Consider the following 24,275-nt stretch of genomic DNA (forward strand, 5'->3'; position numbering starts at 1 on the left):
AGTCACCAGATCTCAATCCGATAGAGCACCACTGGGGTGCAGTGGAACAGGATGTTTTCATCATCCGACAACAGCTGACAAATCTACATAAACTGTGCGATGCTGTCATGTCAACATGGACCAAAATCTCTGAGGAATGTTTCCAGCACCTTGTTGAATCTGTGCCACGAATAATTAAAGCAAAGACAATCTCTGATTACTCTCTTTTCCACAGTTGGGCATTTTTGTAAGAGAACACTACTAGAAATTCATCAGCAACTAAACAGAATAACAAAGAGGCATTATCACATGTGTGCTTTGAATATTTAGTGATCAGCTTACACAACAAACATTATGTGCTGTTTGCTCCCACATCAAATATGCAGCAGATCTCCAGATGAAGCGTGTTCAGTGTTAATAGGTCAGAGATGGCAAATAATAATCGCAAGATGATTTTGTTTTGATTTGCACACATAGATAAAATAGACAGATAGTAAGTATTATTTATTGTTTTATTGTCCCGCAGAGCACACCGGTGTGATGCAATTGGTGTAATGCAATCTCCTATTTGAATCTAGCACAAAGGTTACCTTTCAAACCAAAAGGCCTCACCGTGAATGCAATCAAGAAGTTACCCCTAGGCTCTGTCTGAGGCCAGTATAACACACTGAAGCTTTACACTTATTGACAAGCTTTAAACCTTTGAACCTGAGGCAGAATTTAGATAAAATAATCCAATTTCTTATTCACCGCTGTCTCGGTCCTGACTCAGACCACTCAGTGTTGTCACTCCTGTGAAGAATGCAAAACATTAGTGTCAATTCAAGTAAAGGGTTGAAGGTCACAGCAGTAAAGATGCTTTAGGGGAGAATCAGCCAATTTTAATATCACTTCAGTCGAGATTTTAAAGCAGTGAATCGCTTTTCCCTAACATGTTTTTATACTCAAAAGTTACTGCTTTACTGCACAGAAAAGGATTGCATAACTTAGTTATTGACATGTTTTACAACCTCTGCAGTGAGCTTAAGGAGATAAAGCCTTCCCTGTAGGTATTTTGTAAGCAGTTCTCAGGTGCTTAATCCGCGTTACAGTCATAATCATGCAAAATGCAATATAATACTCCCCAGTCTGGACACTGTGTCCAAAACAAAACCAAACCACTGTGTAACCATTGTGTAAATTGTAGTTCTACAGTACACTATGTCTTATCTGCCTTTCCTCAGCTGCAAGTAGTAGGGACAAAAATCAATGACATGGAAAAGCTAGTTTGTATTTTGTGTTTTTATTTTAAAAAGTCTCTCAAAGTCAAAAAGACACAAGCATTCCTGTGCAGGAACTTTAGTGAAGCTATAAAATGTGATTTTTTCATGTATTGCCAAGCTAACACCATTCCCATTTTCTTTTATTTAAAAAAAAAGAAGAAAAAGAAGAAAAAAAAGAAGTGTTTTCAGCTTTTATTTGCTTCTCCTATGAAGAACAAACGGACTTAGACTGTGAAGCTGTCGTCCCTCTTGTGAGCTCTTTCATGTGCCATATTGACGTGGTATTATGAGACAACAAAGGCAGAAACTACAGCAAGCCAGCAAGAAAAAGCAGCGACGAGAGAAAACGAGGGGGAAATAATGGAAAAACTTGAGTGCTCTTTTAAATCTCTCTTAGGAAGAAAATGTGGTCTGATAAAATACAAACACATGCATCGATGCTACACTGCCTCAGCGTCAGCTTGGACTTACGCTTTAATCACTATTTTGATGGAACATTTGTCTGTGTCTCTTCATCACAGTTATTGATTTGATTTATGTGATAGCCACATTAACATAAAAAAAATCAATACTCATTATTTAAACCCAGGAGAGGAGAACATATGCAGCAGGACCACATTAAATGTTCATTCACTGCAGAGGTTCAGTCCAAAAGGTTGTAATTCTGCTGAGATGTGTAGCAGTCAACATTTGTTATGTTTTAGGGGTAAATAAATATATATGGCGAGTAATAGTGGACATAAATTGTCTGAGCAGAGTGATGCAAAAGTGTTTTTGACAAATTTCACAGAAGCTAAAACTAGATTATGCAGTTTCTGGGGAAGTGGCAGAGGGGTTGTTACTACTGTTGTTTGTTATTTCAAAATTGAATCGATCAGCTGAAAGACCTCAGGAAATATAGCAGTCATCTGAATGCTTAATCAGCATTGACATTAATGAAAAATTTAGCAAACAAAAACATATACTGGGATTGTTTACTTTTCAACACTCTCGCCAAATACAGTGGGGCAAAAAAGTATTTAGTCAGCCACCGATTGTGCAAGTTCCCCCACCTAAAATGATGACAGAGGTCAGTAATTTGCACCAGAGGTACACTTCAACTGTGAGAGACAGAATGTGAAAAAAAAATCCATGAATCCACATGGTAGGATTTGTAAAGAATTTATTCGTAAATTAGGGTGGAAAATAAGTATTTGGTCAATAACAAAAATACAACTCAATACTTTGTAACATAACCTTTGTTGGCAATAACAGAGGTCAAACGTTTACTATAGGTCTTTACCAGGTTTGCACACACAGGAGCTGGTATTTTGGCCCATTCCTCCATGCAGATCTTCTCGAGAGCAGTGATGTTTTGGGGCTGTCGCCGAGCAACACGGACTTTCAACTCCCGCCACAGATTTTCTATGGGGTTGAGGTCTGGAGACTGGCTAGGCCACTCCAGGACTTTCAAATGCTTCTTACGGAGCCACTCCTTTGTTGCCCGGGCGGTGTGTTTTGGATCATTGTCATGTTGGAAGACCCAGCCTCGTTTCATCTTCAAAGTTCTCACTGATGGAAGGAGGTTTTGGCTCAAAATCTCACGATACATGGCCCCATTCAAATCAAATCAAATCAAATCACTTTTATTGTCACATCACATGTGCAGGCACACTGGCACAGCACATGCGAGTGAAATTCTTGTGTGCGAGCCCCACAAGCAACAGAGATGTGCAAACACAACAACACAAACGAGCAAAATACAAGAATGGCCAACCTGAAACTAATAAATATATGTACAATATATAATAGTGTATGCATTTCTGGATGTGTATACTAAATATTTTCCTACGTGTGTGTGTGTGTGTGTGTGTGTGTGTGTGTGTGTATACACATTTTTACAAATTAAATAGTAAAAAAAAAAAAAAAAAAAAAATAATAATAATAATAATAATAATAATAATAATAATAAAATATATAAAATATACAGAGTTGAATATGTGCAAAACAAGTGGCATTTATATACAGTGTGGAGTGCATAATGTTGAATTCATTCATTCATCCATTCATTCTGTCCTTAACACGGATCAGTCGTCCTGTCCCCTTGGCAGAAAAACAGCCCCATAGCATGATGTTTCCACCCCCATGCTTCACAGTAGGTATGGTGTTCTTGGGATGCAACTCAGTATTCTTCTTCCTCCAAACACGACGAGTTGAGTTTATACCAAAAAGTTCTACTTTGGTTTCATCTGACCACATGACATTCTCCCAATCCTCTGCTGTATCATCCATGTGCTCTCTGGCAAACTTCAGACGGGCCTGGACATGCACTGGCTTCAGCAGCGGAACACGTCTGGCACTGCGGGATTTGATTCCCTGCCGTTGTAGTGTGTTACTGATGGTGACCTTTGTTACTTTGGTCCCAGCTCTCTGCAGGTCATTCACCAGGTCCCCCCGTGTGGTTCTGGGATCTTTGCTCACCGTTCTCATGATCATTTTGACCCCACGGGATGAGATGTTGCGTGGAGCCCCAGATCGAGGGAGATTATCAGTGGTCTTGTATGTCTTCCATTTTCTGATGATTGCTCCCACAGTTGATTTTTTCACACCAAGCTGCTTGCCTATTGTAGATTCACTCTTCCCAGTCTGGTGCAGGTCTACAATACTTTTCCTGGTGTCCTTCGAAAGCTCTTTGGTCTTGGCCATGGCGGAGTTTGGAGTCAGACTGTTTGAGGCTGTGGACAGGTGTCTTTTATACAGATGATGAGTTCAAACAGGTGCCATTCATACAGGTAACGAGTGGGGGACAGAAAAGCTTCTTACAGAAGACGTTACAGGTCTGTGAGAGCCAGAGATTTTCCTTGTTTGAGGTGACCAAATACTTATTTTCCACCCTGATTTATGAATAAATTCTTTACAAATCCTACCATGTGAATTCATGGATTTTTTTTCACATTCTGTCTCTCACAGTTGAAGTGTACCTCTGGTGCAAATTACTGACCTCTGTCATCATTTTAAGTGGGGGAACTTGCACAATCGGTGGCTGACTAAATACTTTTTTGCCCCACTGTACATGTCTCTATTAGAGACTGCCGGAAAACAACACTAGATGATTTAAAATAAAATTAAAACAAGAATCAAGGACAAATATTCAACCTTGTTGCACAGTAATTAAAACTAGAGAGAGGTCAAACTCTTTTATGCCATCCTTTTCTTTCAGTATAAACTGACTGGATTGAATATTAAACTCATTAGTTGAACTGGACTTTGCATGGATCTTGGCTTGATTTGGTTAGTTTATTGGCCTTTTTTCCCGCTACAATTGCAGCACCATAAGTTCTCAATAGAGTTCTTTTTATTTTACTGCCAGACTTGAGTGCCATGCTGTCAGCAGCAGGGTCCACATAAAAACTTTCATTAGCTCTTGCAACCAACTCGACAGTCTGCTCAAGCCTTCCTTGTACAGTTTGAGATATTTTGCTCTCTTAGCTGAGTGTAGCGATGATGCTATCTCCTCAATAACTATACTTCATTAGCACATTTTGGCAAACAGCTATGTAACCACATTAAAATGAGCCGGTCCTGTGCTACCATAATAAGTACTCTTAATGTTATTCAGCAGGAAACGCACAAGCATTTTGGATGAATGAGTTTTCACTGGAGGTGGGTTATGCAGTCAAAATGATGATATGGATGTATAACAGTGCTATAATGCAAACACACAGTGTCCTCACCGTGTAGTGTAAAGGCTCAGTGACCTTTATTCTTGAAAACCCTGAAAATCCCATATTCACTTTATTCATATTTATTCTCGTTTAAGTAGCACTTGGTATTCTTTTCTCCTTGAAGACTTCGTTAGAATCTTCACCTTTACTAAAATAAAATTTTAAAAAAATCCTAAAACCATCTGCATTAATAAAAAATGACTCATGGGTGGTGTCAGAAGAGCTCAGTCACAGTACCCAGTTCTACAAGTCTGCAGCTCACAGTCAGACAAACGCTGAAAGAGTGCCTTCAGGTTCAGTGGGGCATTCAGCCCCATTCATTCTCTGTCGTTGGCCTCAGGTTATCTCTCTGATATTTAATTAAGGAGCTGAATTCTGTTATGAAAATGTTGCTGAAGCTGAACAATAAGTGAGGTACATCCAGTAAAGTATTATCATATTATATTATAAAATTAAGCCTTCACCTGCATGGCTGCTAATTAGGATAATCTAGATCCTGAATTAAACAATTAATCAGAGCTAAATCCTCTTTATAGGCCATTTTATCCTTGCAAAAGCCTTTTGGACCCCATTGAGTGCTGTATTGAGAAAGCACCCTGATGCCACAATGAAGGTGCTAATAGCATTACAGATCTGGATAAAGGGAGATATGGCACAGCCTGATGAGTGCATAAACAACCAAGCTGTTCTGTAATGACACCTTCATGGGTCATTTGGAGCTTCATTTTCATTCTTTACAGCTTATTCGTTTCTATCGTCTTTACCCAATGGTCTGCTTGGTCTTGTTTGTTGAATATCTAGCAACAGAAACACCAGGAGCCACAAGTGGTCCAGACTTTTTTTCCCATCACAGTGTGGATCCTGCTCTGAATCCTAAACTGTGATGAGGATAATTAGCACAAACAATGTTATAGCTGAAGAAATGGCATTTGAGCGATACCACATATAAAGTCAAAGGAGGTGGAGGGGCTCTCCATCTTTCACCAACCCCCATAAAATATAGAAGAATACAGTTTTCTTTCATGATTAATTGATTAAGCTTAGAGTTAGAAACACACTGTTTTTAGTTTTTGTTTCACCAGTTTGGTTGATTAATATTAGCTTGGTAGAAAACACAATGACCCACTTTTCTGGTTGATTCAAGGCCTTTTTTCACTCTTGGTTTAGGTAGTTTGTTTTGGCAGTGTGTTTTGATAAATAAGAATTTGGGAGAGAGGTTTAGTATTGTGAGACTTTAAAAAAAAATTAACTTGCATTTAAAATGCTTACAGTTCTTTTAAACAATTGATTTAGGTGCTCTAACATAATTTGGGGGCTTGCCTGAGATTTGGAACCAGAACCTACTACAAATCCAGTTCTTGCTGATGGATGTGGCATATTTTTTGCATCAGGCATTACCAAAGTTTTTACAGTTCACCCTGAGAGAGGCATGAAAGGTGACATTAAACGCTACATGTATAAAGGCTAATTTACACCTGGATGTAGATGTAAAACTGTCTGTGAAGCTGGATTTAAGAAATAAGTGCTTAAAGCTTTAAAAACATTTTTAGCGCCATCTTCTGTCAGTACAACAGTCAATCTTAATAATCCCCACCCACCCACACACACAATGCTGTAATTACTGAATAAACAAAACAAAACACACAATTTCCAGAGTCCTCTAAAATGCTTCGGGGCCTCATACAGCAGCAGACAAGATATATTCCTTTTGGAACAAAGAGAAACTATTTATGGTCAATTGTGCTGTGATAGATGTTAAAAATGGATGGGTGCTAATTAGTGAGAACCTTTAGTCTTTAGTACATCAGACTGTGCCTCTATACTAATAAGAAGCTACTCCTTCACAACAAAATATCAGAAAACAATGGTGCATTGATCATAGAATATTAACAAACGCACGTGTATTTGACCAAAAGTGACTGTACACAGACTCCCCTATTGTTCTTGGACTATCATCAAAGTCACACAGTAGGTTTGAGCCAAACACAAAGCTTGTCCCCACCAAAGATCAAAGCGCGGTCGAGGCTTTCATGCGGCCCACTGCATTGTGTTCATCATGAGCCACTTTGCCTTTTGTTCATTCATGTAAATGGAGATGATGAAAGAGGTGGTGTTGCTGCAGACGAGCCAATCTGAGTCGTGCTCTGAGAGACCAGCAGAGCACTCTGGCTTCTCCTCTGAAATCCCCTGTAAGCTCCTACAGTATATCTTCGTGGCTCACTGAAATATTAATCGGGCCTGGAGCAAAAGCGGCAAAGCCACAAAAATCACATATACAGAAGCACATGTGAATGAATGAGCACACATTTACGGACACACACACACACACACACATTGTTCAGGCCACAGGACTTGTATAATTCAGTGGCTCAGTGCTTTTGATATCTACTGACTGCATGGCTCACTGTGGAATATTGAGCCTCAGACATAACTTCCTCCCCAGAGACAATAGAGGAAACTGCAGAGCTCTTCTACCCTACTGCTGTTCACTGAACACAAAGCATACACACTTGAAAATGGTCCTCCTATATTTCACGCCACAGAATCAGTGTGTATTGCTTGTGTGTGCAATACACCATCTGGCATTACAGTTTTATGTTCTGAACAGTAATTAATTCAGTCACCCCAAAGGAGGCTCTGTGCAGTAACAAATAGAGATGTCAATAACCAGTCATGTAGGGATGACAAGCACAGACAAGAGTTCAGATTTGTGGTAAGCAATATTCCAATTTTGCTTGCAGCGGTTGCAGTTTCTGGACTTATGCTTTCCAAGACATGATTGAATTTGAATGTATTTTGTGGCATTTAAAGGTCAGTGCTTCTCATCGTATGTAAAAAATACTTATCTAAAAACATCCGAGATGGAACCACTTTAAGTTTTAAGCATTCTATATTGTCAAAATTCTCAGTTCACTTTTTAATTTGATTTGTTGTTGTTTTTTCCCTTCTTTTTCCTGCGTCTGATTGCACTGTAGACAAAGAGAGAACAAACTGCTGTACAGGGAAGTGAAAATGATGCAAAGTGCCAAAAAGAAGATGCCAGGACTTGTCAGTTTTAATGTCCTTAGCCATGCTGAGGCCAGCTTACTACGTCTGAGCTCTGTCGCTGCATGTGTCAGCTCATTCCAATCCAGTGTTTGTCATAAAGACAGCAGCACTCACAGATCCTGGCACTGTTTATGCACAGCCTAGTTTCCCACAAAGTTGGGAATGGAAAGAAAATCTCTACACTTACACACACCCACAATTGTACTTTGTACATTGCAGTGGGTAAATGTTCGTGTTTCTCTATGACAGCGGGATTACACACCTGATCAGGCCCACACTGCACCAGAAAGATCACTGCACAATGAAAAAAGGCAACAATAACAATATCAGTAACAATAAAAACACCTCTACACAGTCTTTTTTTCTTTTGATTTCTTCTTATATGCGCACCAGGCAGGATTAACCACAACAACTAATGATGCAGATCTCCATTAGTTTTCCTCTGCTAGTGCTGAAGCCCACTGGCTCCCAAGGGAAAGTGGATGGTGCTCGCTCAAAGGTGGATGAATCACTGGGGAAATTTGGGTACAGTTCTGACTTTCTTTAGCGCGCACACCCAGGCCGTTTGGGCAAATATAAGGGAGGAATTATATAACTACAACCGGAAACCGCAGAGACAACTGATATTTTAAGGGAATTAGCCACCAGGCATAACCTGAAATAAACATAACTATTTTTCTAAGGAGGACACAAGCACCAGCAGCAAACAGAAACTTCTCTGGGAACATCGAAAACGACACTTTCAAAGTAGTCTTGTAAGGTATCACGTTGCATAACATCTTCGGGGTCGTGTCGTGTCCACCCGCCGTACCAGCAGGACAAACACGCCGCATGAACTCTTAATGCCAGCGCCTCTTTAACCTAACGTGTCACCTGAACGCACCGCGACAATAACCGGATTACAATTTGGCTTCCCACAAAATGTCGAAATTCCCATCAAGTCGCTCTCTTTGCAGGTCTAATGAGTCATGACATTAACTGAGCCTAAGGTTGTTCCTCCCACGCCCCTCCAGCCCACTCCTCTCTTTATTTAAGGCGCTCCTCTGCTGCAACACTCAGAGCAGCAGGCGCACAGTCAGCGCAGCTCTCTCCTGCCGCCGCGGAGGGACGAGAGCTCCAGCTTTGTCACGTTTTCCCGGATTTACCCGTCAGCTCGTCACGATGAGACTTGTTCCAGTCGTGCTGGCGGTTACGGCTCTGTTGACAGGTAGGTGAAAGAGTTATGCCTTTCTTTTTATTCTGTTTTTTCACCCCTTTTTTGTTGAGTGCTGTGCAATAAGTTTCTTCAGGACCATGGACAGAGACGCCATCGATTCCTCAGATTCGCTACAAGCAAACTATTCGCTTATCAACCTATATGTTTAACACAGATACATTTTTTTTAATTATTCCAATGCAGGAAATCTTGCGCTTCCAGTTGGTAAAGAAGAGCAGAGAGAGGATGTGGTATGTTTTTCGATTCGTTGCTTTTTAATCAAAGCATTTTCTGTGCAAAGATCTATATTGTTATTTAGCTCATTTGATTTTTCCAGGTAACACGATGTTTGGTTGAAGTTCTGTCCAAAGCTCTCTCCAAACCGGACTCTCAGGTCGATCAGCAATGCAAAGACATCATCCAAGCAGGTCTGTGGCACAAATGATCGGTTGGATAATTCCAGGATTGTTATTATTATTTGTTTTTTTAACCTTCAGACGGGTAAAACAGCACTCAGAGCGCAAGTGAGAAGCTCAAAGCTTTGAGCAGGTATAAAATCAGGCAGCATTACATTAAAAATGATCATAGTTTTCACATGACTTCTCTAAAAAAAAAGTAGTGCTGATTTCCTCAGATCATTATTCTTTTGATCTAAAGGTTAAAATTCCTCTACAAATCCATCATAACTTGCACCTGTGTAGCTCTTTGTGGATTGTTTATAATATTTCTTTTGCTCTGTCACAGGTATTATACATGCCCCGTTGGACAAGAAGAGTGGGGATGGCTCAGTAACTCATGAAGAGATAGTCAAAGTTCACGCAGAGCCAGTGGCAAAGGCAGCAGATGTGAAAGACATCGAGGAACTCCTGAAGTCTGTGGAAGAAAAAAGAGAAAACCCAGAAGATGAGCGCAGCCAAGAATCCTGGAGTCTGGGTGATGAGAAGGACAAGAGACATGAGAACGATGTGGAAGAAGAACGGGAGAAGAGGAGCAGCTGGAGGCCTGGAAGATTCCACCAAAGAAGGCACAAACGAGGAGAGGAAGAAGAGGATGGCGAGCGCAGCCAAGAGAGTTGGGGAGTAGATGAAAAGAGGTCAGACGATGAGGAAGAGGAAGATGAAGACAGAGAGAAGAGGAACTGGAGGCCTGGAAGATACCACCAAAGAAAACACAAACGAGATGAGGAACCTCTAGGAGAAAACGAGGTAGATGAGGACCGTAGCCAAGAGCGCTGGGAAGCAGACAAAAGGCACGGGGATGAGAATGAGGAGGAGAGATACAAACGCATTTGGAAACCTACACATCGCTATCATCACAAGAAAACACCCCACAAACGCAGCAATGAGCCATCAGAGGGCGAGGAAGATGGAGAACGTAGCCAGGAGTACTGGGATTTTGATGCCGGAAGAGATAAGAGGAACTGGAGACCTGGCAGGTACCACCAGAGGAGACACAAACGAGATGAAGAGCTGTCAGAAGAAGCCAAAGAGGAGCCAGAAGAAGAACGCAGTCAGGAAGACTGGGATTTTGACACTGGAAGGGAGAAGAGAGAATGGCGGCCTGGCAGGTACCACCAGAGGAGACACAAACGAGATGAGGAGCTGTCAGATGAAGCTAGGGACGAACCGGATGATGAACGCAGCCAAGAAGACTGGGATTTTGACACTGGAAGAGAGAGGAGGAACTGGAGGCCTGGCAGGTACCACCAGAGGAGACACAAACGAGATGAGGAGCTGTCAGATGAAACTAGGGACGAACCGGATGATGAACGCAGCCAAGAAGACTGGGATTTTGACACTGGAAGAGAGAGGAGGAACTGGAGGCCCGACAGGTACCACCAGAGGAGACACAAACGGGATGAAGAGCTGTCAGATGAAGCTAGGGATGAACCGGATGAAGAACGCAGCCAAGAATACTGGGATTTTGATACTGGAAAAGAGAAGAGAAACTGGAGACCCGGCAGGTACCACCAAAAGAAACACAAACGAGATGAGGAGCTCACAGAAGAAGACGCGGAGGCGGCAAAGGACAGAGACGCAGCTTTGAGGTACTTCAAATATTTTTTTCACATCAAACGACTTCTACTGTTAAGTGTCGCAGGTTCATTGCCTGCAATCTGGAGCACAAAATACTGCAGATTACTGTAAGAACAGAGAATAAAAGCCAAATCTCACAAATGAAACATGTGCTGCCATAAAAAACGAATAAATAAGAAGAAGTTGGTAAAAATCTAACCATTTTTCAGATATCTTGCTGAGAAGCGCAATCCCTGGATTTACCGAGGCTTCTACCACCCAGCCTGGTTTAAAAGGGATTCAGAAGAACACACTGCAACCTCAAACAAGGTAAGCATGAGGTTGTGACAATACAGCGTTTGACTGAAGATAATCAAATGCATATGACTGCTCTGTGTGCTACATCAAAGAGCGCTTAGTTTTGACATTTTTCAACAGAATGTTACTTCACCCAGTCTGAAGTCACTGTATATTTTTGTAGACACATAATGTGTTTTTTCCCCCTTTTTGTCTGTTCAGATGGATGAACTGACCAAGTTGCTGAGCTATAAGATAAACCAGCTGGCTAACCACTCTCCTCAAGAGGAGGCAATGAGGAGCTCACAGCAGAGAGCACTTACACCACAGGAGGTACAAAAAAAAACAACAACAACAACTATAAAAGGCTGCATTCACAAGTGCAAAAAAAAAGTGTTTTATGCCACTGATGAAGACTGAAAATTAGTCTTGGAATCACGTCTGTCACTTATACTGATGATCAGAAGGGTTCAGACAACAAACAGGTAATTTAATATTACAAAAAGTCAGTTCATCCAAAAAACGCAAACTGATAAAAAAAAACCACACTGCACTCTGCAGCTGTTTCTGTAAACTATTTGCACCACATTTAGCTGACCTAGTAAAACCACGGAGCGCATCACACACCTCCACCGCACCGCTTCACGAGGAGAAAAAGCAGCTCGTCTCATTAGGGACATCTCTAGCCTGCACCGTGATCCTGGGATTTATCCTTCAAAAAGCTCAACGCATCTGTGCAAATGCACATCAAGAACCGCCCCTTGTGAGCATGTCCTCAAAACATAAAGGAGAATCTAACCAGTGCATTCATGAGCAGCGACTCGTCTGGCTTGCTTTGAATCTGCGTGCTGACTTCCTCACAGCGCTTCTTTCTTTTTTTTTTGCTCTCCCTGCACCAGCGTTTTATGAGTGCTGCAGTAATCACAGTAAGAACCACATGACTGCAGCTTCTCAGAGCAAACAAAGTTATAATATACCCATTAAAAAAAAAAGAACTAGAGCCTACAGAGACCTCCCTGTCTTTGAAGCAGAAAAACAAATTAGGGAGGCGATGGCATAATGATTTATTAGTTCTTCAGCAATGCAACTACAAGCATGACGAGGGACTAGTTAACCTAAATGACCAATTACAATATTTTATTTGAAGCAGGCACAGGGTGGCGGGGGAAATAGAAGGAAATGTATGATCATTCAGTCCTGATTTCTATTCCAAATGTGATGCTGTTCCAGCAGGAAATGTTGGTAATGTGTTAATCTGTGTTTTTCAGGAGAAAGAGCTACAGAACCTGGCAGCGATGGATATGGAGTTGCAGAAAATTGCAGCCAAGTTGCATGAAAACACTGTATAACTGAAAAAAAAAAAAAAAAGTTGCAATTTTACTGTATGTCTCCCAGTTTAGTGTGCTTGCAGTGTTAAAATGAAGAAAAAAAACAACAACCCTGGAGCCTTGCCAAAGCATTTTAGCTGAGTTTTCGTTTTTGTGATATTTTGATGTTATCAAATCAAACAGCATGGGAATGGCTTGGATGTTTATATTCAGAGAAATGTAAAAACAATATATACATATATGAGATCATAATTACTTAAATGTGTTCTGCAGAGTTTGTTCTGACTGCACTCAATAAACAGTTATTCTGGGACCAAGAAAAAACGTGGTCACACATTTGGTTCTTTTAGTACTGCTTTTTAATGTGCAGGTAGAAATGTAGCCCGCAGTAAAGCTGCATCAGCAACTGTTTCATAAAACAAATGGCAATTTCTGCAAGAATAACAAAATAAAATAAAAGCAAGTTATAACGTAGAATCTGGAAAGCATAAAAAAAACAAACTTTTACTTGTCTCAGGACAAAAACAACCAAAGCTGTTACTCTCGACACACAAACTATAAACTGGCTAACAATTTACTCCTCATCTCCACTGATGTGAGCACACCCGGCAGGAAAAAGTGTTCTGATGAATACAAACCAGACACTCGGTCTCCCCTTACTACTGATGGTGTCAAATCAGTTCAACAGCACAGGAGGAAAAAAAATCCCTACAGGCCTCTGGGAATGTGCCCTTAAAAAGATTTGATGCTTCTGTATTTGTTTATCCCTCCGTGTCTTCCAGTTTCTGTCTCTTTGGCGCTGGTTCTTCAGCTTGCTTAGAGCCTGCAGGTTTCGAGTGGTCCGTGGCAACGGTCGTCCCTGAGAGGAGGTAGCCCCCGCCCCCGCTCATTAGTAGCAGAGGATGTGTCCTGTCAGGCAACACCTAGGGACCAAACAGAGTCTCAGTCAGGAGACATTAACTCTGCAAGAATGGTTAGAGGGTGAATAACACTTTGGTCCTGAGAGTCTGCAAACATGCATTTATCTAGTTGCTGCTGCTTAGTATCCAATTCTGTAAGAAGCAATAGGAATGAAAAGGAATGCAAAATAAAGAAAAACAAAAGTAGGGAGTCTAATAATTTATCAAGAGCAGTGGCAATTAATGTAATGTAGTGATGCTCCCAAATGTAGAAGGATTTTATAAGTTAGTCCAAAGTAAAGTGTTTAGAAATAAAAGAAGCTTCAACAGGGATAATCAGCAACATCCCCGTGTTCTAATTAATTCAATGCTTGCAGTTTCTAAGCGGAGAATTAGATTCTTTTCTGGATTGTGTCATTACACATTGTGAATACTTATGGTTAAGCAATAGATCCTGGTGGGACAACAACCAATGAATCGAAAGATAATAATCCACAATTATTAATTTGGGCAAATATATTGGGCCACACCTCTTCATCTTTGAATAAAGGTGTCCCATGTCCACATGTGTATAAAAATCAAGCACCTAGCCATGCAGTCTGCATTTACAGACATTTGTGAAAGATCGGGTCCATCTACACAGTGTTTCAAAAGGTCTCAACGTTTATACATCGCTGCTATCATCAATTTGAGCACGACACTGTAACAGGATGTTATCGCAGCAAAACGTTTGGGAAATTTATTTCTTGTTCGGCTGTAAGTGTGAAAATATTTACAAACCAAAGCAATTCAGCCACAAAGTGGAAGTCCATGTAACATTACAGACTGCTTAGGCAGACAGTGTTAAAAAAGCCTGGAGTTCCAAACCTCCTCTGACATAAACATCAGCACAAAACTGTGTGCTGGGAGCTCCAGGGCATGGATTTCCATAACCGAGCAAATGAGCTTCACATCACCAAGCACAATACCAGCGGAGAGGTATAAAGGTGCCAACACTGGACTCTGGAGCAGTGTTCTGTACAGTGACAAATCACACTTTGCTATCTGGTGGTCTGATGGGTGGGTTTGGGCTCCCTGCCTGTCTGTTTTGTTAAATTTGTAAAGTGTGGTAGAATAATAATAATGCCATGGGGTTGTTTTCCTGGATTGGCCTGCCCCTCTTTGTTCCAGTAAAGGAAAAGCTGGAACGACCCTTTTCTGTTGTAGCATGATTGTGCCCCAGTGCAGAAAGCAAAGTCCATAAAGGTACGGCTGGATGAGATTAGTGTGGAAAACTTCAATGGCCTGCGTAGAAGCCTGAACTCAAGCTCACTAAACACCTTTAACGTGATCTAGTATGAAAACTATGGGTCAGGCCCTCACGTTGAACATCAATATCTGAGCTCACAAATCTTCTGGATGAGAGGGCAGCAGTTCCCACAGACACACTCCCAAATCTTCTTTAAACTCGGTTTTTATTGTTACCATCTACTTTTTTAGTACCTGCTCAGTTGGGGGTCCAAGCGGTATGAGTCAATGGGAAAGTGTAATGTCAACTCTGTATGCCACAGACTATCCAGTCAGCGGCAGCACTTAATTAGTCATGAGAGCAATTCCTTCACAAAAATCAAAATAATAACAAAAAAAAGTAGCAGTTGAGTCGAGTTGAGCAGAGCCGATGCTAATGGAAAAGAGGTAATTGTCTAGTTAACCTAAACAGTGATAAAGCAGTTAGCTGTGCTGATTTGAGTAATTATTCCCTGTTGCTTGTTGACTATGAGCCACCTTCATTATACTTTGATTATAGAATAGCTTCAAATGCAAAAAACAGAAAGCACACACAGTGCAGAGTCCAAATATTTACCTGGTAATGTCTCAGCCAGGTGTCTGTGAGTCTGAGGTTGACTGTGCCGCCACATTCCTTGAGTTTCTTGAAGCACTCTATGAGAGGCTGCGGAAATCAACATAGAAAATATGACAGATTGCTCTTTCTAGCAACATGGACATGAAGGAAGTTAATAAGTTCAAGCAACCTCTTGGCGGTGATAATGCCCATTGCATTCATGTGGTATGGCAGCCCCCCCCCATTGGATGTCTAACCAATACAAGCCTGACTACAGTGGCAACTAATGAGAGATCTCACTTATTAGCTTTGTTCCGTACGGGACATGGAAGATCTTACCTCTATATACTGGGAATAAACTACAAAAGGCCTGGAGGGTGAGAGGAATTTGAGCAGGCCCAAAAGGACGGGACAGGGGTGAAACCGGCTCGATATAACCAGCCTGCAGGTGAAGAAGAGAGAGATGATTAGGCAAACAAGCCTAGTATGAAATACACTGTCAGCTGTACAGGAAATGCGTAGGTAGGCAATACAGCAATTCAGTAACTAATGCTGCATGCAAGACATTAACGCAAGACTCAAGGATTTAGTACCTTCCTGTAGTAGACATTCGTACTATATTTCAGAAAGCTGAACGAGACAGCGAGTCAAAAAGGGTGATTTAGGACAATGTGATTATCATAAAGCAGCAGTGATTTAGAGGGGAATCAATAGGGAAACAAGCTCAACACTTGTATTCCAGTCTCAGATGTCACCTTGATAACAATTTATCCATCAGTCACAAAACAACTATAAGGCGTTCTTCACTTTATATGAGAGGAAGCTGCTGAGCAATCAATTTACTTACCCCGTAAAGGGCAATGTACAATAGTCAATATGTGTGTGCTCAGAAGAAACAAATAATTTCTAATGACTTTTATGGAGATAGTTAATGACACTATAATCATTCATAAATTTCTCATCCTGTGATCTACTGTAATTGCTTCTTTTTTTTTTCTTTTCTTTTTTTTTAAATGACCTGGTTGAATATGGAGTAATTTTTAAAAAGGCAGAGCCGGAGCGGAGAGAGGTGGATGTTAGAAAGAGCGGGATGAGAGACAGAAATGTCGATGTAGGAATAAAATCAGACACCAACCCGTCGGCATTCCTTCCTTTCAGCAGGGCGGCGGTAGCTGCCAACTTCCTCTGCTTCTCCTCTAGTCTCAGCTTTTTCACCTGAGCCTGTAGAAAACAAACAAACCCTGAGGTCAGGAAACCATATGATAGTATGTGTACTGTTGCGAGTCATCAATGATGTGTCAGCATCATTGATGACTGTATCCAGTTGTTTAGTGATGATATATTACCCGTCCAATAATACTATTTATGCTGCCTTTTAACTTTGGCCCTGTCAACAAATGCTACTGTCATCCTTGTTTGTTTGTTTTTTTAAATAGTTTTAAGACTTCATGTGTTTTTACATCCATTGTTTTTTGGTTATGGTCTGAATTAGTAGATGAGTATTTAAACATGTAGTTTTTTTGTGTGTTTTAGTTTCTTTTCACTCAGCTAATCCTCCAAGTGAACCAAAGGTGCCACCACAAACCACATGAGAACGAGACAATAACATGGAAAATTCATCCCTCATACTTTTATGTATTAATACACATCTATGTTATGTATTAATAGTACAGCCGAGAATGCAATCCATACATGGCTACAGAAACGACTCAATCTTGCAGTGTGCCCTTGCGAGTTGGGTCGGATCACGTTGTCACCATAAAGAAACTGCTCTGGAATTAGTTTGGAACTGAGACCACCTCCTCCAAAGGGTCTCCGTATGATTGCTTTAGTCTGCACATGAGCATGATTACAGTGTCCACATCTGTACTGATTAACTGCACCAAAGAGGAATACTGTCCAGCCAACAGAATTTTTATTATGCAACTTACGCAACCAAGCATGCAGTGCCATAATATTGTGCTGTGGATGGAAACTCTAACTGTCATCTAACTTAACTTCACCAACCTTCAAAAACCTTACCGGCACTTATTTACTCATGTTCCTTTTTTGAGTCCAAAGTGACAGGAGGCTGGTATATTTTTGTTTTTTAGGACATGAATCATCTTTAGATGTCGAGTACCTCACTAGCTTAATGATAACTACTGCTAAATCTGCACACCCATACATATCTTCTTTGCCATGAAAACATGGAAGCCACATTTGACTGTCTGTGCAACTTCTATGAAGTCAGAGTAGCAACTTCATAGCAGCATAAAGAATTGGGAGTATTTACTCTAAATGGTGCATCTGTGTTTGCTTCCTTTTATGAAGTGAGACTAGCAGGCTAGCTCCTGTTCCTGATGACAACAAAACTAAGAGGATTGAGGGGGAAAAAGGAAAATGCATGAACGCTGGACACACCTTGGCTTCTTTGAGTTTATCCTTCTCCGTTTTCTCCACGTCCTGACCAGCATCATCACCAGTGTTGGTCACCATGCTCTCCTCCTCTGGAGTGCCTTGCTCTTCTGCCTCAGGCTGGTTTTGCTTCTTCTCTGCAGCCAAGTTCAACTGCTTTTCATGAGTATTCTCTGAAATGATAAATCTTTGTCAGCGTAACATTGAACACCATAAAGTATGATTCAGTCTCTTGAATCATACTTTACGGGTCAAGTTAGATTTAGGTTATTGTTTTACTTTCTGAACTACTGAATTAAACGTTTTCTGTATGCTCACGTGAACAAATGAAGATCAAACGGAAGAGAGAAGCTATACTTCTACATCTGAAACTAAAGGGGTGTAACTATCTTGAAAAGACTGTTAAAAAAAAAAAAAAAAGGCGAGTTTTACCAGCAGTGGGGTCTTTGGCACTGGTGTCCAGAGTTCCTGCCAAGAGAGCGTTGACGTGGCAGATGGGAAACTCATGCAGCGTGTCGTGAAAATGCGCAGGAAAGCCAAAATTCTCCACTCCCGCCCGCACTGGCCCACCCCCTGGGTACATTTGGATCACTGATCCGTAGCCTGGATGAGGAGGAAGCAAAGAGTATTTATTCAAAAGATCAAGGAAAAGATGTGTGCAAGAAGAACAAAACAAACAAGAAAAAAACCTTAATAACTGCACAGAGAAGAAGAAACTTGCCTCCCATTCTTTCCATGATGGATCCCAGTACAAGCCCAGCACAAGTCTCAAACACCAACACCTTACTGCCAGCGTGGATGTTCGCCAGAGTTAGCATCTGGGCAAGTGTGTCATACCGCAGGTGGCTGCGGCACATGGAAATATTTGTTTCATGTAGACATCTTACAGCTATTTAAAGAAAACACACTTACTCATAATTCATGTGCTGACTCACCAGATCTTCCCTGGTTCGCGGCCGTGGTACATCATAGCCAGGATGCGACAGGACGGTTTTAGAATCATCACCGTATTTTCATACCTGCAAAACACGGGAACAACCGATAACACTAATTAAAACACAGCTCGTTAAATAACAGTCCAGAACAGGCTGTGGCTGTATCATCATAAGTGACTCACTTTTTCTTCTTCTTCTTGATGTATTTAACCTGGGAATACTCAGTCTTATCTCCGAAAGTGGCGTGGTTATCTACGAGCTTCTTAATGATGTCCTGTGATGACCAAACACACATACAGTCGCTCGTCTCACTTTATGTTGGAATACAGCAATTTAATTAAATCCTAAAAACACAATGTTCCCACGAAAAGACAAAAACACAATGTGTTCTGTCTCTTTATTTTCCTACAACTTTGCTATCATGTATGCGGGACTCAACGCCAAGCCTGTTGGTTCCCATTTAAGATGTGCAACCACTAAAATCTATTTTAAATAAATATGTCATATGTTTAGAATAGAATAGAATAGAATTCAACTTTATTGTCATTGCACATGCACAGGTACAGGGCAACGAAATGCAGTTTGCATCCATCCAGAAGTGCTTTAGTGATATAGATATATTACAATATATATTAGCAATAGTATAGATATGTAACTGCTTGTTTACACAAGTCTCTAAAGCAGTAACTCATTTAGATGTGTACTGTGCTAAAGTCTTATGCCACCCCCTATTTCTTTACATTGTGCTAGGAAAATGGGGGAAAAGGTGCAGCACTTTATTGAAAAATCTTCAAGCATACATGAAAATACTATATATATATATAAATCAGAAATCGACAATTCTAATGACCAGCCTCAACTCTCTTAGGCAGCTTTCTTGCAATGTCTTTAAGTAGTCTTCAGGAACAGTTCTCCAGGCTTCTTGAAGGACATTCAAAGCTTTTCTTTGGACCTTGACTGCCCTTTGTCCCCTTGTCTGTCATGATGATCCCACACCAACAAAGTTGAGGTGCAGGCCATGACTGATAGTCTTCCATTCTTTGCATTTCTATCCAGGTTACTTCACTGGCACTATGTTTGGGATCCTTATCAAAATGAAGCTGCTGCAAATCAGATGTTTTCCAGGTGGTAATAGATGGTGGATCAATATCTGATAGTAATTTTCTGTGTTCCTAATTCCATCAGTTTTGCCAAGATCCTCAACACTACTGGCTGAAATGCAGTCCCAAACCATGACAGAGCCTCCACTGTGTTTTACAGATGGCCATAAACACTCCGTGCTGTACCACTCACCTGATCTATTCTGTTCTTATTTAGGAATATCAGGATTCATCGTTCCATGAGACTTATCGCCATGGATTCTCAGTGCAGTTCTTCTGTAATTTGGCATTCACAAATTAGAAGTGGACTTGTGAGATTTCGTTAAGGAAGTATTTCCTTCTGTAAAAATAGCTGCTGTTCCACTGAGATCATTTCTGATGAGGCTTCAGTAAACAGTGAAAGGATCAGCTGAATGGCCAAATGAATCTCTCAGGTCCCGTGTCATGACTTTACAGGATTTGTTCCCATTTCTTTATGACATGACTTTCACATAATGTTCATTGGCTTTAGATAGTTTTTCAGGTCTGCCTAGCTCTTAAGGCATCCCCTTGTTGGTGCAAAAGTACTATTATCAGTATTAACCGAGTTACCTTCTGTATTTTTCATATATTCAATTAAAGTCATCAATTAGAGATACTGGTCAACATTGGTTTTCCATCCAATTTGCAATGAAAAAAAAAGTATTTTTTTTACCATCACTCTGTAAGATAACAACTATAGGCAGTACTCTGACACATTTAAATGTGAAATTGTAAAGTTTCACATGTACCTGACCCTTCAGACCTTTCTCTTTAAGAGCCTCAATGTCATCCCTGGTCAGCTTCTGTGATTTGCCATCGTCAACAATGTTTCTGTTGTCTGTACCTGCCTCCACTGCATCTGGGAGGCACAAACAAGCACACAAAGACACTACTGTAAGTAAAAGGTTATAGGCGGTAGAAAGTCTATGACATATTTATTTGGGTATAGAAGGTGGTCGTCACAAGTCCAAATGCAACTGGTAGCATAAAAGAGTCAGTTGTATATCTGAAAATATGAAAAAGACTTAAGATTTAACAGCAGGTTACACACCAAGGGGGCTTGCAGTGTCCTTGAGCTCATGTGGCTTTAGATTTCCTCCAGACAAAATTTCAAATGTGGTGCTGTACAGCTGTCCCACTGCATTATCGAGGAAGATCCACTGCTTCTCAAAAATCACCTTTCTAAGAGAGACAGAAAGAGCAGTTTGTTAGTATAATCTGCATAATACATCTCACTGCACACATGCTTTGATCTGAAAATAACAAATGAACACAAAAGCATCTTATGTGAGCTAATCCTCAGTCTGTGCTTCTCGTAAAAATATTATGATCAGCACAAATTCAGTGAAGTATTTAAGGTGGTTAAAATGCTTCTATTTTCCTTTAAAGCTGTCAACTTACTTCCTCGGCTGAATCTGCACGGCTTTGAAGATTTCCCCTCGTTTCAACACAACGTAGTCACCCTCTTTAATTCTGTACTGATTATCATCGTCTCCGTTGTCCGCCATAACGAAGCTCATAAACGAGCTAACTAGCTCAGCTGAACGATAAATGTTTTTCTCAGCTAATGATTCGGGGTCTTCGCTGTCAAGGCACAGTTCAAAAAGGCACTACACTACCCTGCATAAATAGCAAAATATCCCAAATTAATATTTCCACGTGTTAGCTTTCACTTCTCTAGCTTCTCAGGACGGCTAAACGAAAGCAGAGTGCTGCTGGTGCCATGCTTCGACTTACTTGCCTGTGATTGGCTGGTTAGACATCGACGAGCTCGCTAGCCAATAGGAGGGTATAGAGTGAATAGAAGTGCGCTAAGTTTAACTTTAGAGTTCAGAATAATCGATATCATGGGTACGGGGAGGGGAAAAGGTGATCTTTCCCGAGAAAACGGCTTCATAGCGGGACTTAAAGAAGCATTGGAACACAATAATGCAAAATTATATTCTGTATATATAACGTGTTAATCTTTAGAGAACATTATGTGCAACATGGACGAATTTTATGATACTTATAGCAAATAAGGTCTTCTTCTCGTCATATCTATGCTTTTTATTATCTGTGACAATCACGGTGGTGCTGTTTTTGGAATAAGCTGCCTGCTAACCGGAGATCAGTTACATCTGTGACTAAAAATAGACTCAACATCTTTTTAAAAAAATGTTATATTTTGCTGTCACTGCCTTAATGCGTTGTAAAACTACATAGGTATTTTTGTCTTTTGTGTTAAGCACATTGAGTTTACACAGAATGACATATGCTGCATAAAGCTGTTGCCAATTCCAGTTAAATCTGGCAAAATATCTGTCTGTTTTTGTATACTATCAGCTTAGAGCATTACAGTATAAAGTCGGGAGAAATCAAATATCACTGAAATACACTGAAAACTATTGTAATTTTTTGCTTTAATAATATGCTGACATTTGACATTTACTGAAGTCATGAATCCCCCGTCCCACAAACTTAAAGGCCCATTTCAGTTTCCAGTCCAACGCAACCATGTGGTTGTTCACACTAGTGGAGGACTTGATTGTTGTTCTAATAATAGCATGTAGAAACTTGTAGAAAGATTTTTCCAGATCTGTGCAAATCTATTCCTCTGCAAGGCTTAAGATGCTTCCTTCAGGTGTTTATTTAAAACAAACAGACACTACCTTAACCGTAAAGCAGAGTGGACGCAGCATCAAGTCAGTGATATGTTTTGGCTACAGGATTTAAAAAAAAAAAAAAAAAAAAAATCAAAAATGGGTTTTCCCAATAAACATAATCCCAAACGTACTTCTAAAACTGTGGCAAAATGTTTTGAGGTTAACATATTGAAGTGGCTGTAAAGGCCTGGCTTGAAGGCAAGAGAAGATTTGGGGTGATTGTTGACCAGCATTGTGCTAGTACTACTGTTGGCTGCAGACGGACGAGGAGGAGAAGAAGGGGAAGGCATGTTCGGAGGTGGCGAGAAAGAAGGATTGTGGAGCTGAGAGTAGGGATTTTGAATGTAGGGACTAAGACTTTCTGATATGATGGACGTAGTTAAGGAGGACAAGCAGAGAGTTGGTTTTAGAGCAGGGGTGGGCAACTCCAGGTCTCGAGGGCCAGTGTCCCTGCAGGTTTTAGATGTGTCCTTGAACCAACACGGCTGATTTAAATGGTTAAATTAGCTCCTCAACATGTCCTGAAGTTATCCAGAGGCCTGGTAATGAACTAATCACTAATGTGGGGCGATCTTGGCTCAAGAGTTTGGTGTTCGCCTTGTAATTGGAAGGTTGCCGGTCTCGGTCGTTGTGTCCTTGGGCAAGACACTTTACCCGTTGCCTACTGGTGGTGGTCAGAGGGCCCGGTGGCGCCAGTGTCCGGCAGCCTCACCTATGCCAGTGCGCCCCAAGGTGGCTGTGGCTACAATGTAGCTTGCCATCACCAGTGTGTGAATGTGTGTGTGAATGGGTGGATGACTGGATGTGTAAAGCGCTTTGGGGTCTTTATGGACTAGTAAAGCGCTATACAAATACAGGCCATTTACCAATCACGTGATTCAGGTGTGTTGACCCAAGGTGAGATCTAAAACCTGCAGGACACTGGAATTGCCCACCCTTGTTTTAGAGAAAGGATGCAAGAAATGCAAGAAAGGGAGGGATGGAGGCGGATAATTCGCTGTAGCGAGCCCTACTGGGAGCGACTGAAACATGCAATCAAAAATGTGCAAGCGATTTGGATTAATGAGACTTGTAGTGCTTTAAAGGATCAGACTAATCAGCAAGGGACTATGATATATATATATAAGTATCAGTCCAACAGAGTTCATTAAACTCTCAGAAAAAAAGGACCAATTATAAAAACTGTAAGCCAAAAAAAAAAAAAAAAAAGTGAAACAAGTTGCAAAATAAAATAAAAAAATCCTTTAATTACTTTTTACTTTTTGAAATGAGTACATTTGTGCAGCTGGAAACAAATGTGTACTTCTTGAAAACATCAGTTCATCCAGACTTTTGACATAGTCTTGACATATTTACATCAACAGCGTTATTTTCCTAGTGCGGGGAACATTGGCGTAACTGATTAAAACAAGATATATGATGAAAAATGATCATAGCATTCTTCTCTGGGTAAAAATATATCACTTTATCTCATGTGATTTGGTATCACATTTCTTCTGTCACTGATGTGGTCAGTGTTTATGGACCACTGCAGCTAGCTGATGAGTGCTCTATTTTCACACTGTAACATAAATGTAAATAAGTGATCAATGCTCTTTAAAAAAAAGCATAGACTAATACATCTTTGC

General features: G+C 40.7%; 2 protein-coding genes across 2 annotated transcripts; one reads left to right on the top strand and one right to left on the bottom strand.

Annotated features, from left to right (window-relative positions):
• The first annotated feature begins 9,154 nt into the window (after window positions 1–9,154).
• chgb (chromogranin B) lies at window positions 9,155–12,849 on the top strand. Its single transcript, XM_085372872.1, has 7 exons — window positions 9,155–9,200; window positions 9,393–9,439; window positions 9,526–9,616; window positions 9,933–11,235; window positions 11,434–11,533; window positions 11,723–11,833; window positions 12,769–12,849. The coding sequence occupies exons 1-7, from the start codon at window positions 9,155–9,157 to the stop codon at window positions 12,847–12,849; spliced, it is 1,779 nt and encodes a 592-aa protein (XP_085228998.1).
• Window positions 12,850–13,367: 518 nt separating this feature from the next.
• trmt6 (tRNA methyltransferase 6 non-catalytic subunit) lies at window positions 13,368–21,684 on the bottom strand. Its single transcript, XM_085372630.1, has 12 exons — window positions 21,404–21,684; window positions 21,054–21,184; window positions 20,752–20,861; window positions 19,064–19,155; window positions 18,882–18,965; window positions 18,668–18,792; window positions 18,379–18,549; window positions 17,953–18,119; window positions 16,685–16,770; window positions 15,889–15,991; window positions 15,571–15,657; window positions 13,368–13,751 (listed from the first exon to the last, which is right to left on the bottom strand). Exons 1-12 carry the CDS (start codon window positions 21,520–21,522, stop codon window positions 13,590–13,592), a joined length of 1,437 nt encoding a protein of 478 aa, XP_085228756.1. The 5' UTR covers window positions 21,523–21,684; the 3' UTR covers window positions 13,368–13,589.
• Window positions 21,685–24,275: the final 2,591 nt, after the last annotated feature.

Source organism: Diplotaxodon limnothrissa, linkage group LG15 (assembly GCF_057381915.1).
Source record: "Diplotaxodon limnothrissa isolate DT_005_m linkage group LG15, D_limnothrissa_male_GT1.1, whole genome shotgun sequence".
NCBI classification, from domain to species: Eukaryota; Metazoa; Chordata; class Actinopteri; order Cichliformes; family Cichlidae; genus Diplotaxodon; species Diplotaxodon limnothrissa.

Coding starts and splice junctions, on each gene's coding strand:
- chgb (XM_085372872.1), top strand. CDS start 9,155: ATGAGACTTGTTCCAGTCGTGCTGGCGGTTACGGCTCTGTTGACAG. Junction 9,201..9,392: donor GGTTACGGCTCTGTTGACAG/GTAGGTGAAAGA, acceptor ATTCCAATGCAG/GAAATCTTGCGCTTCCAGTT. Junction 11,834..12,768: donor GAGCACTTACACCACAGGAG/GTACAAAAAAAA, acceptor TGTGTTTTTCAG/GAGAAAGAGCTACAGAACCT.
- trmt6 (XM_085372630.1), bottom strand. CDS start 21,522: ATGAGCTTCGTTATGGCGGACAACGGAGACGATGATAATCAGTACAGA. Junction 18,120..18,378: donor TGCCAAAGACCCCACTGCTG/GTAAAACTCGCC, acceptor TTATCATTTCAG/AGAATACTCATGAAAAGCAG. Junction 16,771..17,952: donor ATAAACTCAAAGAAGCCAAG/GTGTGTCCAGCG, acceptor TGTTTTCTACAG/GCTCAGGTGAAAAAGCTGAG.